Source organism: Dromaius novaehollandiae, chromosome 22, assembly GCF_036370855.1.
Source record: "Dromaius novaehollandiae isolate bDroNov1 chromosome 22, bDroNov1.hap1, whole genome shotgun sequence".
Lineage (NCBI taxonomy): Eukaryota > Metazoa > Chordata > Aves > Casuariiformes > Dromaiidae > Dromaius > Dromaius novaehollandiae.
The window spans coordinates 8,204,207-8,216,563 of record NC_088119.1 but is presented as its reverse complement, the minus strand read 5'-3'; the positions used below and the strand labels follow the sequence as shown (position 1 = coordinate 8,216,563).

The 12,357-nt window shown below is 47.3% G+C and overlaps 1 protein-coding gene across 5 annotated transcripts in view; it reads right to left on the bottom strand.

Moving 5' to 3' along the window:
• The window catches only part of KANSL1 (KAT8 regulatory NSL complex subunit 1), a 108,758-nt gene that overhangs the window by 23,455 nt on the left and 72,946 nt on the right, over positions 1-12,357 (bottom strand). For 4 of the 5 annotated variants that reach the window (XM_064524528.1, XM_064524531.1, XM_026099413.2 and 1 more), the window contains 2 exons: positions 9,276-9,417; positions 3,841-3,945 (listed from right to left, as the gene is read on the bottom strand). In XM_064524528.1, coding sequence (XP_064380598.1) covers positions 3,841-3,945; positions 9,276-9,417 — 247 coding nt within the window. The remainder of the gene's footprint in view (positions 1-3,840; positions 3,946-9,275; positions 9,418-12,357) is intronic. The other variant, XM_064524530.1, reaches the window with a different exon arrangement.

Sequence of the window (12,357 nt, the reverse complement as noted above, 5' to 3'; positions counted from 1 at the left end):
GGGCATCCTGTGAGTAAGATCTTCCCTATCATCACTCACCAAACTCAATCAACAAGCAAAAAATCAGGCTACAGTAGCGCTGGACTAACTGTTTCCAGAAGCGTGAGTCAGGTCTCTACTAAGGAAAGAACCATTTACAACGACACGAAGAACTTCTGCCCATTGCCTATTTGAGGAACTTTGCTGGGTTTTCTACGCTTCTGCTAAAAAGATGTTTCTTCCAGGGGGAGCAGAGACAGGATCAAACTGCGTCTGGTATCTGGGCAGCGAATGCTGCTGCGGCGGATGAGGCGCAGATCAGAGAGCGCTGGCAGCGTTGCACAAGCCCAACGCCGAACCCTGACAAGGCAAAGTCAGTGCAAGAGCTCAACGCTTTCCCTCCAGTTTCCAGAGGCTTGGCAAGCTTGAGCAATCACATGACAACTCCTTTGGAGGCATGCACAGTTCAGGAGGGCGGGTACACATGACTCATAAGCTCTTTTGAAACAGGGTATTTATTTTCTTCTCCAGAAAGGGCCTTAAAGGAGGAACCACTTCTCCAAGAACTCTGGCTTGATTATTCAAGATAGGAACACAGGGCGACCTCCTCCTTCCCGAGGAAGAGGAGCTGGAAAACGTCAATCCAAAGCCGATTTTATCAGAAACATTCCACCCTCAGCCAGTGGCTCTGGATGGGGACGTACCCTAGCAGGATGGATGAGCAGGATGCCAAGTACTCTATGTTTTGGGTGCGTCTGGGGTCTGAAAGCCCAGGTCTTTATGATCCTCAGGACTCTTAGAGGAGACAAAGATTCAACTTTACGGGCCCGTTTGCAGCACATGACACCAGAAGCTTGCTAACTGCCAGGGCCTCTCACAGCAGTGAAGCAGCCGTCACGTGTGCTGTCAGAGGGACAGTCAGGACCCAGCACCAGGAACGCCCCCAGGATCCCACCCCATCTCCTCCACCTGCCCCACAGACTCCACAAACACACGTTCAGAATTTCTCCCGGAAACAAACCCCCAAACGCAGAGAAAAGTCCTACCAAGAAACTCCATCAACAGCTTCTCTCGTTTATTATTAAGGATTTCAAGCTCAGTAGCATGTCAAATAATGAACAGATACCAACAGCTGAACTGTTATGTCTTCAGGGCTTCACATGTTTCTGTCTTCAGGCAAAAAAAGCCATTTATTCACACACTGAGTTTGCAGTTCTGAACTGAAAGCTGACAACAGACATTTCTAGGCCTTCTCTATAAAGCCTTTCCCCTCACTGACAGCGTAATTAATTCCTCCTAGGGATTATCAAACACGCCGCATATCGAGCCAATGCCTTAGGACACGTATCGCAGATTACAGGTCTCCAGAACACGCTCCGGCCAAGGGAGATCCCTATGAGTGGAAGAGCTGCAAGCAGCCAAGAGCTGGGAAGGAGCTGTGATGGATTCACCCCCCCTTACCCTAAATCAGAGCACCTCTCTCCCACTCTCCTGCTTCGCTCTGAAGATAGAAAGAGTCAAACTCAAAGCTGCTCCAAGAGCACCAAGTGATAGGCATCGCTCCAGAAGAGGCCTCGGACAGATACCCTTCTAGCGAGTGTCCTAATGCAGCAGGAATGGTCTCTGGACTTAATCTCTGGCTCTGAGCGGATCAAACCTCTGACTCAACACCCCACCCCTATGAGCAAGTCTAATTTAGCACAAACGCTCCTGCAGGGGCACACGAACGCTCGGTGCCCGCAGGCCCCGCTTCCCGGGGCTAAGGCCTCCCGCACCGCTGCGGCGGCGGGCAGCCCGGACCTTACACGCTCGCCTTTACCAGCAGCCACGCGTGGAAAGGGAATAAGAAGAAGTCCATTTCAGGAGGAATTACCCTCCAAAGCAATAAGAGCGGCTGCAAAAGTAGCTGTACAAGAAGGTGCCAGGCAGTAACCCGGAGCCTGCTTTATACTGATGACGTTATTTTTCACTGCTCTCAGTATCTATTATTTGTATCACTGCTACCCCAAGGCCTTTGAGAGAGATCGGATCTCCACAGCACTAGCAGTGTATTAAAAGGAGCTTATATCTGTCTGAAGAGCTTATATCTAGGTAAAAGGGATGAGAGAAAAAAAACAGACAAAAACGGAAGTGAATAAACATAGCAACAGCGAGACGGTTCTGAGCAGCACAAACAGGCAGCGCGCTACCCAAACAGGCACCGTCTTTCCTATGCATCGGAAACGTATAGAAGTTATCTTTGCTGCACACACAGAGATGATGCCTAAGGCAGAATCTAAAAAAGGGCAACACACTGATTTTGTAGGTATTTATGGAAAATGTCTCAAATGTGTAAAGGACAAAGTCAAAAAGGACACAGTCCTTCCTTCTGCAGATCACCAAACTGAAAATAGACTTGTGTCAGATAAACATCCTGATTTAAACAAATAGGTAAGGAACAACATTTTCTTCCTATCACAGTTAAATGTGATGGTTTATCTCAGTTATCAGTCTGCTATTTACAGATGAGCTCTCAAATAACAGCCAATTCATCACTGAAGGAGCTTACTATTTCTGAACAGACCTGGAGGATGCTGCCACAGGGTTTATTACTCTCGGAGCACTTTGGGGGTTAAAACAAAGGGAGGAGGAGGACGACGACATTGTTGTTCAAAGCCAGACACTGCATAATGCTTGTATTTCAATCACGATCTGCAAGAGCCCCTGTCATTCCAGCTCGCCGGCCTCCCGTCGCTCTTCCAGCGTGGCTCTGTTTTGATCTGAAGCGCAATCCACTATTGCAGGCAGGAGAAAAACCTGCTCGTTGCACCAAATTACATAGCCGAGTTTTGGGGCTCAGCTAAGCTGCTAATTAAAGACTTAAATTCCAAACACACATCCGAAATCCCACGTCAAGTGAGGAGACATTTTTTTTACAGTCGCTTGTATCAATGCGTGCAGGCCGGCATTAATCAAGAATTTCACATATTTCCTACTATTGTTCAGGATCAGAACTCTGACAGAGCTCACCAACGACAGAAGAAAACACAAGGTAGTTTTATGGTGTCTCTCATTTTGTTTGGTTTTTGGTTTTTTTGTTTTTTTGTTTTTTTTTTAACTGTAGCAACTACACTGAATATCGGCCTATGATACCCATGTACTCCTTTGCAACAAAGCTCCCTTTCTCCCCAGATGCTGCATTACGATGCGTTCTGCAGCTTGGCAAGAGGAGTTGGAGCCACGTTAAGGACCACCCTTCTCCTAGTACTACACCGCAACTTCAAAATCCTCCATTTTAATACGTAGATGCGTCCCACAGGATCAAAAGTAATCACAGCCAGACTGAACAGTACGATCAAGCCTTCACTCTGTGGCCTACATTTCTGCATTAAATAATAAATACCTGGCACTCCATATAGTTTCCAGTGCATCTCACCGAGATCATTAGTTCCCTTTCTAAGGGGGAAAACTCAGGCAGATATTAATAGCCACATCTTCAGAAGCCTTTGCTAATTGTGCTGCTCTCAGTTTGAGGCGCTTTTGCTAAAGGGAAAGGATTAGTTAGGATTTTTAAGCTTTGTAAAATGTAATGCATATTACAAAGGTACCCCAAGGAACTCTGCTCTAAGAGGTGTTTAAATCGTTTATAACCCCCCTCCCAAATAACTTGGGAGGGGGCAAACTACACAGACCAACAGATCTGCAGTTTCTATGTAAAGTCCCCCAGTGAGGTGCCTCTGAGGGGCCGGTCCCGTGCCAGACACGTGTTTCAGGCGTTTCTCTCCACCACAGCTTGGAGGACCACCTTCCCGACCACGGACAACGCTCACATTCGGGGATATGCCGTATCTGAACACGGTCACTTCTGCTGCTGGCACTTACCAGCCGGTCAGCCCCAGGCTCCAGCTTAACTTCAGCACTAACAGGACGGGACGCATCATCTACTGCAGGATCAGGGGGCGATGCTTCACCAAGAACTATCAGCCCCTGAAAGAGAGGGAAGGGAACAGGAATTAACTGGGGATGCCTTAGTCTCAAGAGGGGAGCTGCACACCCATCGCTCGCCAGAAACTAAAACCACCACGCAGCAAGGCTTGCGTTCCCACAGCATTTTTCAGACGTGATGCCAAGCCGAGTCCCTGCTGCCTGGATTTTCCTGACAGCGAAGCTGAACTTAGAAGGGGAAGGACAGTGGCTGTAGCCAGATCACATGCCTTCGACCCATTAATAGCAGACAGTTAGCTCCCTCTCAGGCAAAACTGCTGAACCACTGCCGCCTTCTCCTTCCCACCCCTTCCTCTCCTCCCATGCGCTCTCCGTACGGTAGGTGCAGCTCGCTGCCTGCCAGCAAAACCCAAAGAGCATCGCAGCATAGCGCGGAGCAGGAAACTACTGCTGTAGTAATACTAAGTGGAACTTGCCACCATGGCCAAACGAACAATTCGGAGTCGGTGCCAAAAACGTGCAGTCAAACCTGCAGCTCTGAGCGGATTTTTCAAAGAAGTGATATTCACAAAATTCAATACGGGAAGAAAACCACTGATAAACAAACCAAAGCTATAAACCTAGCGGGACAAAGCACAGTGGCAAAGCACTGTTTTATCAGGCTTCACATGTGCTGTCCTGTTTATGTTTTACTCTTTAAGTGAAGCTTACCCAAAAGCCAGGACCGTTTTTCCCTCTGATGTCAAGGCATTTGGCCACTGACGTCTCTTGCAAGGCTGATCTTATACCCTGACAGAATCTTTTACGCAGCAGATCAGCGGCTTTCCATAAAAATCTTGGTAGCCCACACTTCAGGGATAGTTTATTTAGAAGCAGACATAAGGTAGTTCATAAACGAAATACAACTGCACATGGCCTCTGACCAGCAATTAGGAAGCAGCTAGCTTCCAGAATGAGTATGATGACTAGTTTCTAGAGTTTCCTGAGATCCCAGGAGGATGGATGTTCAGTAGATGAGAGAGGCTGGGAGCCCAATCTCAAATACTGCTGTGTTTTTCCTGCACTCTTGAAAATCCGTCTCCGCAAGCGAGCCATCACGTTCTGCTCCTGCTTCTGGGAGCCTCCTCAGCCAGGCTTCAGCAGCAGAGGTCAGTCCTCTCCGGGTGTCAAGTACAGGAGACGACTGACACAAAGCTGGCAAAAGGGAAAACGTGGCAACTAAATGGAAAATTGGAATAAAGGGAATTGCTTCCTTTTGACCCTCCGGAAAACACCTGGGCTTCTAGCTTGTTCAGACAGAAGGAGATGGAGAAGCACGTGCATCAGGAACAGGAACAGCCACCAAGGACTTAGCCTTGGGTTTAAAGACGAGAGGACGAAGGGAGCTGCTCTGCGCCTCAGCAAAGAGCAGTAATCACTTCCAAATACTATGAGTATTTGCTTAAAGATATGTCACTTCGCTGATACTTTGCCTTACGAGCTCCACTCTGCCGAGGTGCTGAAGAGCTCGCCCTGCAGAACACAGACGAGAGGAGGATGCTTTCGGAGTCAACGCAATGCTTTGCTTGCCCTATTCGGCGCTTTGGTTTTGCATGCTCTCGTACAGAAGATGCATCGTCCGAGCCTCCCCTACCTGCTGCCCACCGGCCCTCGGGCACCCACCCGGGGGACAGCCTCGAGGAACAGGCTGGAAGTCGGGACGGCATCTTCCCACTGAGTGGTTGCACGTGCTCTTTTTTGCTTTTAAGATTTTTAAGCCTCTGTTATTTTTATGATTGTGAACAACAAAGTAGGAATTAGAACAACAAGATTTCAGCTCCCTTTCGGAGCAGGGAAAGGAGCAGTTGATGTGAATTATGCCAAGGCCACACAATACTTTTTTCTCCCCCCCGCCCCCGGCATTCTGCAAAACAAAAACAAACAAAGCAGCCCAAAAGGGCCCTCCGTTATGGGCAAGGTTGCGTCTCCATTGCCCTCACTCTTATCATTAGGGTCTTAACGGGAAGTCTGTACAGTTCTCGGTTATACTGTTTCACGGGCCTGTAACAGTCGGCAGCTTCTGGCAAGGGACCAAGGGGTGGGGAAGATGACTGACACACATTAAGCCATATCAGAAGGAGAGCGGCTGCCTTACACGGCTCCTCCCAGGGCGAGCAGCAGCTATTATTGTGCCTCAAGCCCGGCACATCCGAGCGCAGATTGGGACAGGAAGCGCTCAAGGGAGAACTGCTGCTAATGCCTCCAACGAGAGGCTCCTCCCAACTCTTCTTCCACGCTTCCCATCGTGAGGTTTTGTTAAATCAGCAGCTCTCAACAGTTCTCCGTGCGGCTGCTAACACGGAGGGATCAGACCCAAAGAAGAGCAAACCCCCTTTGCCTGGTCTGGGGACAAGCTGAACTTGGGTCTGCAGAAGCGATGTGCAAACAGCTTCATCTCTAAGGAGCTTCAGTCACTGCGTTTCAACTGCTCACAACAAATTCCTCCCAGAGCCTTCCATCTTAATTCACTCTTATTTCATCTCTGCAAGAAACTCGTAAGGAAAGAGGCAGCCAAAGAGAGGGGAAACGCTGCTCATTCTTCTTCGAATACAGAGAATCTGCCACCCCCACGTTCAGGGAGGTGCAAAGATGCTGCGGGTGGGGGTACCAGTATCGCCTCCCCCCCCCCCAAAAAAAAAGGTCCCAAGAAAGGACATTTGTGAAAAGAAACAAAAACACCGTGTTACCCTCATGGACATCCAGTCCCTAAATTAAGTGGACACACTCTTCCAAACCAACACAGAAGAGAAAGCACAACAGCCCGCTATTTTAAATGCCAGAAAACGCAGTACTTCACAGCTAACTTCCAACACATGCTCACTTAATTGTTGTTTTCCTCCAGGTTCCAACCAAGCTGATCCAAATGCGCTGAAAACACAATTACTGCTGACACACCAAGGCAGCAGAGTGTACCTTCAAAACAGAAGGTTATTTGCAGTTGCCTTGTCCTGCTATTCCTGTAATTTGACAAAGCGATGCATCTTTCCTGCAAGGGTACACTGGGATGTAAATCTCAACACACAAATGTAATTAAAAAAATTTTTTTTTAAGTAGCAGCTTAGAATTCCTCCAGCAACTACATTTTAACCTATGTTTTAGTCCTCACTACAAATAATCCAGAGTCAAGTTACGCTGTTTGAAAAAACAAGGTGTCTCCAGATTCAACTGCTGCCCTTGCACGATTCAAAGTCAAGTCCATTCCAAAAAGACTCTTGCCTCACTGAAACAGGCTCGCATCTACCCATCTTCTACACTCGCCCCTAGCTGCTTACTCTGAGTTCTTCATTGATGAAAACAGAAGATATTTTACGAGGCATCCTTGAGCCCAACGACATCAACACAGTGACAGCTGGGTGCAGGTGGTGGTCTCCATGAAGCGCTATCAGAACGATGAGGCATTTGATAACCGCTTTCTTATTCTGGCAGAACCACCACTCTCAGACCCTGAACACCCGAACCCTTTTGCTACTGCTATAAGCAGCATGCCCAGTCTTCAAATTACATATTGCGTAATCTCAGTTGAGGAGATCGTGTTTGAGCGAATCCAAATAGACGGCCATCCTGTTTTCCGAAACCTCAGATGTACTTTTCAACTTTGACACAATACAGTGATGTTCTCCTTTCACACCTAGAGACTATAACCTTAGATAAAAATATTTGGGATGCTGGTAGACATTATCAGGCTATTTCACATGGCTGCTAAGATGTCATACACTGGTGAAAGCACCAAATCATTAGATGAGTTTTTTCCATTGCTTTTTAACATGTAAATGTCTGGAGCAATCACGTGCTTCACTGAAGAACGACACAGGCAGGAGGGAATAAATGGTATTTGAAAACTAACACTATGACACAACACTCAAGTTTTAAGACTTTTCCTTTATAATCATGGATGGCCTTTCCCCCATTCAGTATCAAATGGTAACCAGAACAGCTCAGACATTAAGAGAAAACTGATCCTGAAACACATCTCAATCACTCTTCATTCATGACAAAAATATCTCGACATTTGCAGCAGCAGTATGTTAGCAGATTTGCCACCACTCAGTGGCACATCTGCTTTTCAAGGATCTGAAGGAAAAAGTCCACTGTCAAGCCAGAGAGGGAAGAAATTCATAGAAATCTTTCCACATTGGTTTTGAACAGTTGCTCCTCTTCTAAAGAGAAAGTGTATGAGCCTCCATTACCTCAGCCCATTTAGGGACCCAAACCCCATCTTCATCTTCCAGTAGTCACATACTTCATATTGATACCTGCCAGTTACTAAACCACAACAAATAGTTTGCAGCAGTGCTTAGCAATTTTGTATTTTATACTTAGAAACCATCTTGCAAGATCTGCTTTAAGACAAAAGAGAGAAGAATCCTTCTGAAACTGGTTCACTAATTTGACATACAGTCCAATTCTGAGAAGTCTTTTCCTCTAATCTCAATAATGTATTCCATTCAGTAAGCCATGTTCTTCTACCCAGTCATTTATAGCAGTTAGTCACTCAATTAGCCTGTTTTTCTACACAGTTGCATAAAAGACCACGATCTTCCTCCCCTGCCTGTGCCTTTCTACCTGCCCGGAAGTCTCTTCCCATCATTCCCCCAGAACACTGCACATCTGGAGAAAAGGGTTTGCCGGATTCTGAATTCCCGAAGATCTGTAAATTGATGCAATATCATGACACTTCTTGCTACAAACTCCAGACATTCCTCCCTCCCAGGCCTGACGTTCAGCTACGCATGCCTGAACAGAGTAAGTCTTGATAACGGTTCCTTCCTCATCCCTTCTCTGCTTTCCCCCATTCTCATGCCATCTGAGAGCAAGTTTGGAAAAACACTTCCACCGAGGAAGGTCAGCACCTAGAAACAGACTTTATTATGATACTGGCTCAGTTTTAAACCTGTGATATGTGATCATATCTCAATCTGACTTCCTCCACAGTCCCCTCCCTTTCCCAGTAAGTCTCTTGTTCTGCTGTTCCTTATCCCCATATCTTCAGCTACTCCCAAAAAGAAAGAGCAGGAAGGAAAACAAAATCAAATAAAAAAGAAAGGCTAGAATGGTGGGGAGCAGCAGCAAGCACACAAAAGCAACAGCTCTCTCCAACGCTCAAACGCTGGCTGTAAAGTAAGGTGCTGCTATCTTTGTTGAACCAAGGAAAAGAACTACACTGAAGCGCATGCCAAGTAACATCACACGTAGACACAACTGCGCAATATGCTTTATGAGAGATGCAGGACAAACAGCATCATACGCGCTCCAGCTTGCATCAGGAGCGAGCGAGCCATCAGGAGGGGGACGGCGCCGAATCTCACACACACGAACGGGCTGCCGGTCCTCACCTTGTTGGCTCTAATCTGCTTGTAAATATCCGTTTGCTGCCGGATTCGGTATTCCAGGTCCGAGACGTGGGCTTGGAGCCAATTCCAACGACTGACGATGGCTGCACGGTCTGCTGCCCATCTCCACTCTGCCCTTCGTCTCCTGGAAAAATAAAAAGGGGAAAAGGGGTTATTTTGAGTGCAATTTTAATTATACAGTCTACAAACAGCCTAGGTGAACTGTCAAACTCATCGAAAGCTACGTACTGAACAGCATGATACCCTCTAGCCACCACTAACTGTGACCAGCCAAACCCAAGCTGTGCTAGGAAAGCCGTGCCTTCACAGAGCATTATTAAAACAGCTTTTGGTATCTAGTGGTTGAAGTCTTGCCTAAGCAAGCGTTAAGATTTTACGCCAAGCTTGGCTAAGCCAGCAGCTCCAGTCCTGTCTGGCCACATCTGCCAGACCCACTTTTCCAAGTCTTGGTGAAACACCCATCTATCCTGCCTTCCTGAACTAACTCTCTTTAAAAGCACTCCTGTCATCAGCCATGAAATACGGCTGAACACCAGCGTACACCACATGGCTGCAATTAAAGCACCGCGGCAAGTTTCACAACGCGCACAGCCCTTCGGTTTTAAGAGAGCAACCACTATTGGAGACGAGTAACAGAGCTAACAGCGGCCCTGCACGAGCTGCTCCTCCGCAATGAGGTGTTGCAAAGGGAAGCAGACAACGGTAAACTTGATTTCTGCATCTGACGGCTTGACCTAGCAAATGAGGAAGCCAGGAAAAACAGAAATTACCCAGCGAACTGCACCTTCTGACCTCCGCGGCTCGGAGGCGCGAGCGCATGTGGGCGTGCGCGCGGGGGAACCCACACGCTTTGCAAGCGTTGACCGATTTCCTACTCGTTATCTCTACTGCGAACACAAAACACGGTTCTGCAGACGCATAAATGTACTTTCGTTAGTATGTGCACTGCACCATTGCATTTCACAGTCAACTGTTACAAAAATGCCGCCCTTACTCTGTACTGTCGTGCTCCAGACAAAAAGCAAACAAACAAAAAGAAATGGGGAAAAAGAAAAAAAACAAAACACAAAAAACCAAGACACAGGAAGGTAACATATGTATGAATCCAAGGCCCCACTCGCCCACTTCAGCAGGGTGGCAGGACAACAGAGCCTTTGCCACATCTAGATAACCGAGAACACAAAACTAATCAGAAGACACCTCCCTCTTTCCCCATGTCTCCTTCCTCGGTAGCTTTTTTCCATACACAGCACATTGCCTGCATTGGAAAACTGCTACGCCAGCCCTCAAGTGGGAAGCGCTGGGCAGACGGGTCTCAAGTTTTCATCTGATCTGCAGCCTTCAAGAATCCAGTGCGGCCACAGACTCCCAGGCACCCCCCCACCGGAGGGAAGGGAGCCGGACCAGCATCTGGAGCTTTCTTCCAAACCTAACCAAGAAGATCTTCTGCTGAGATTAATCCATTTTGTAGCTGAAGCCAGCCGCTGGGGCAAAACCAACACGAGGTAGGTGAGATTCCTCCCAGCTGTCAAATCCCCATTGCTCGCGAAATGAAATGCAAGGTAATACTAAATGAGTTACATACCGCGTAAGTAAATTTATTACTGAAGGCCACAAGCTGTCCCTAACTGAAGACATGATAAGCAACAGCAGTAACCAAGTTCCTAGAAAAAATTACACCCCTTATGCATCTGCTGTTATTTAGAAGTACAGCTACCAATGCACTTGCCTGAAAAAGCACCAGGGTTAGTACAAGTTTCAAATGAACTAATACAAATACCCTGAAAAGAATGAGCTGGAACTGGACAATCCGACGTATTCTCCCCCGACCTCCGATCGGCGTGTGTTGTTTCAGTTCTTTGCTAATTCGGATGAGGCCAGGTTTCCACAGACATGGGCAACTGCACTAACTGCCCATGCTCTTCCCGGGCCTCTCCAAGACCGTTTTCACATCGCTTCTGTGAGCTTAGGGTCTTCTCTCTGAAATCCTTCACCGTGTAAAACGTCTGCTCTATTTTGATCAACACTGACCTTATGTTCAGCATAAATTTTAACATCTATAGTAGACGGATGCCAAAGCAAGGCTTGCTCTTAATCCTCCATCAGCTACACTGAGGACACAGCCAGGAGAGCCTAAGACAAAAGTAGGCCAAGGCTGGACAAAGGTCTGATTTATCCTACCAGCTAGGCAGTACCAGCGCTGGATAAAGGTCTGATTTAGCCTACCTGCTAGCCAGACTGACCACAGGGTTAATCGACTTTACAATGGCTGAACAGTTGCCAACACCACCCCAGCATCACCAGATCATGCCGCTCCAATCCAGATCCCTGGCCCGGTCATGCTTTATTCTGTTCCCAGAAGGATAACGCGCTGCAAGCTCTAAGGCAGAGGGGACTTCCTCCCGGCAAGGAAACTCCAGCCTGCCTCCAAAACGGCATGAAATCCCCGTCATGACACTGAAGTGGAGAAAAGCGGAGTTCAGGAATCACGTCTCCCACCCTTATCCTGCAGAGAAGTGTCCCTGAGTGTCACTGTTACTGACTCAATCAGCCACAAAACTGACAGCATTTTCGTACAGTAGTTTCCCACAAGACTTTCCAAAACACATTACTTTTCTTCCAGCTAAATTTTCCAATACTTCCACTTCAGGAGCAAAGGAGAATTCTACTGGAGAAGGGTTCATCTTTTCTTTTTGTAGCTTAAACTAAAACAGTAAAGGCCTCTGCAATGGCTGTCTTTGCTTTCACAAATGGCACCTTCAGCACCTGCGGATAAAACGGACTATCTGGACTTCCAGAAATGTTAGGACTCTGATAAGCCAGACCTCACCACGGCTCAGCTCCCGTCAGAGCCTCGCGGGTCCTCGACATCGCATTTCATCTTGCAGAATGGTGGGTTTTCAATCCACAAAGAAATAATTCATCGGCCATAGACTGAAGTTTCCACAAAAAGAAACCGAAAAGGCCAAGCTCGCTGTCAGTAGGCTTAAGTTTACTGTCTGGGGATCCACACTGCAATGGGAATTTTTTTTTAATCAGTTAGAAGAAAGATCGAAAGTCACTG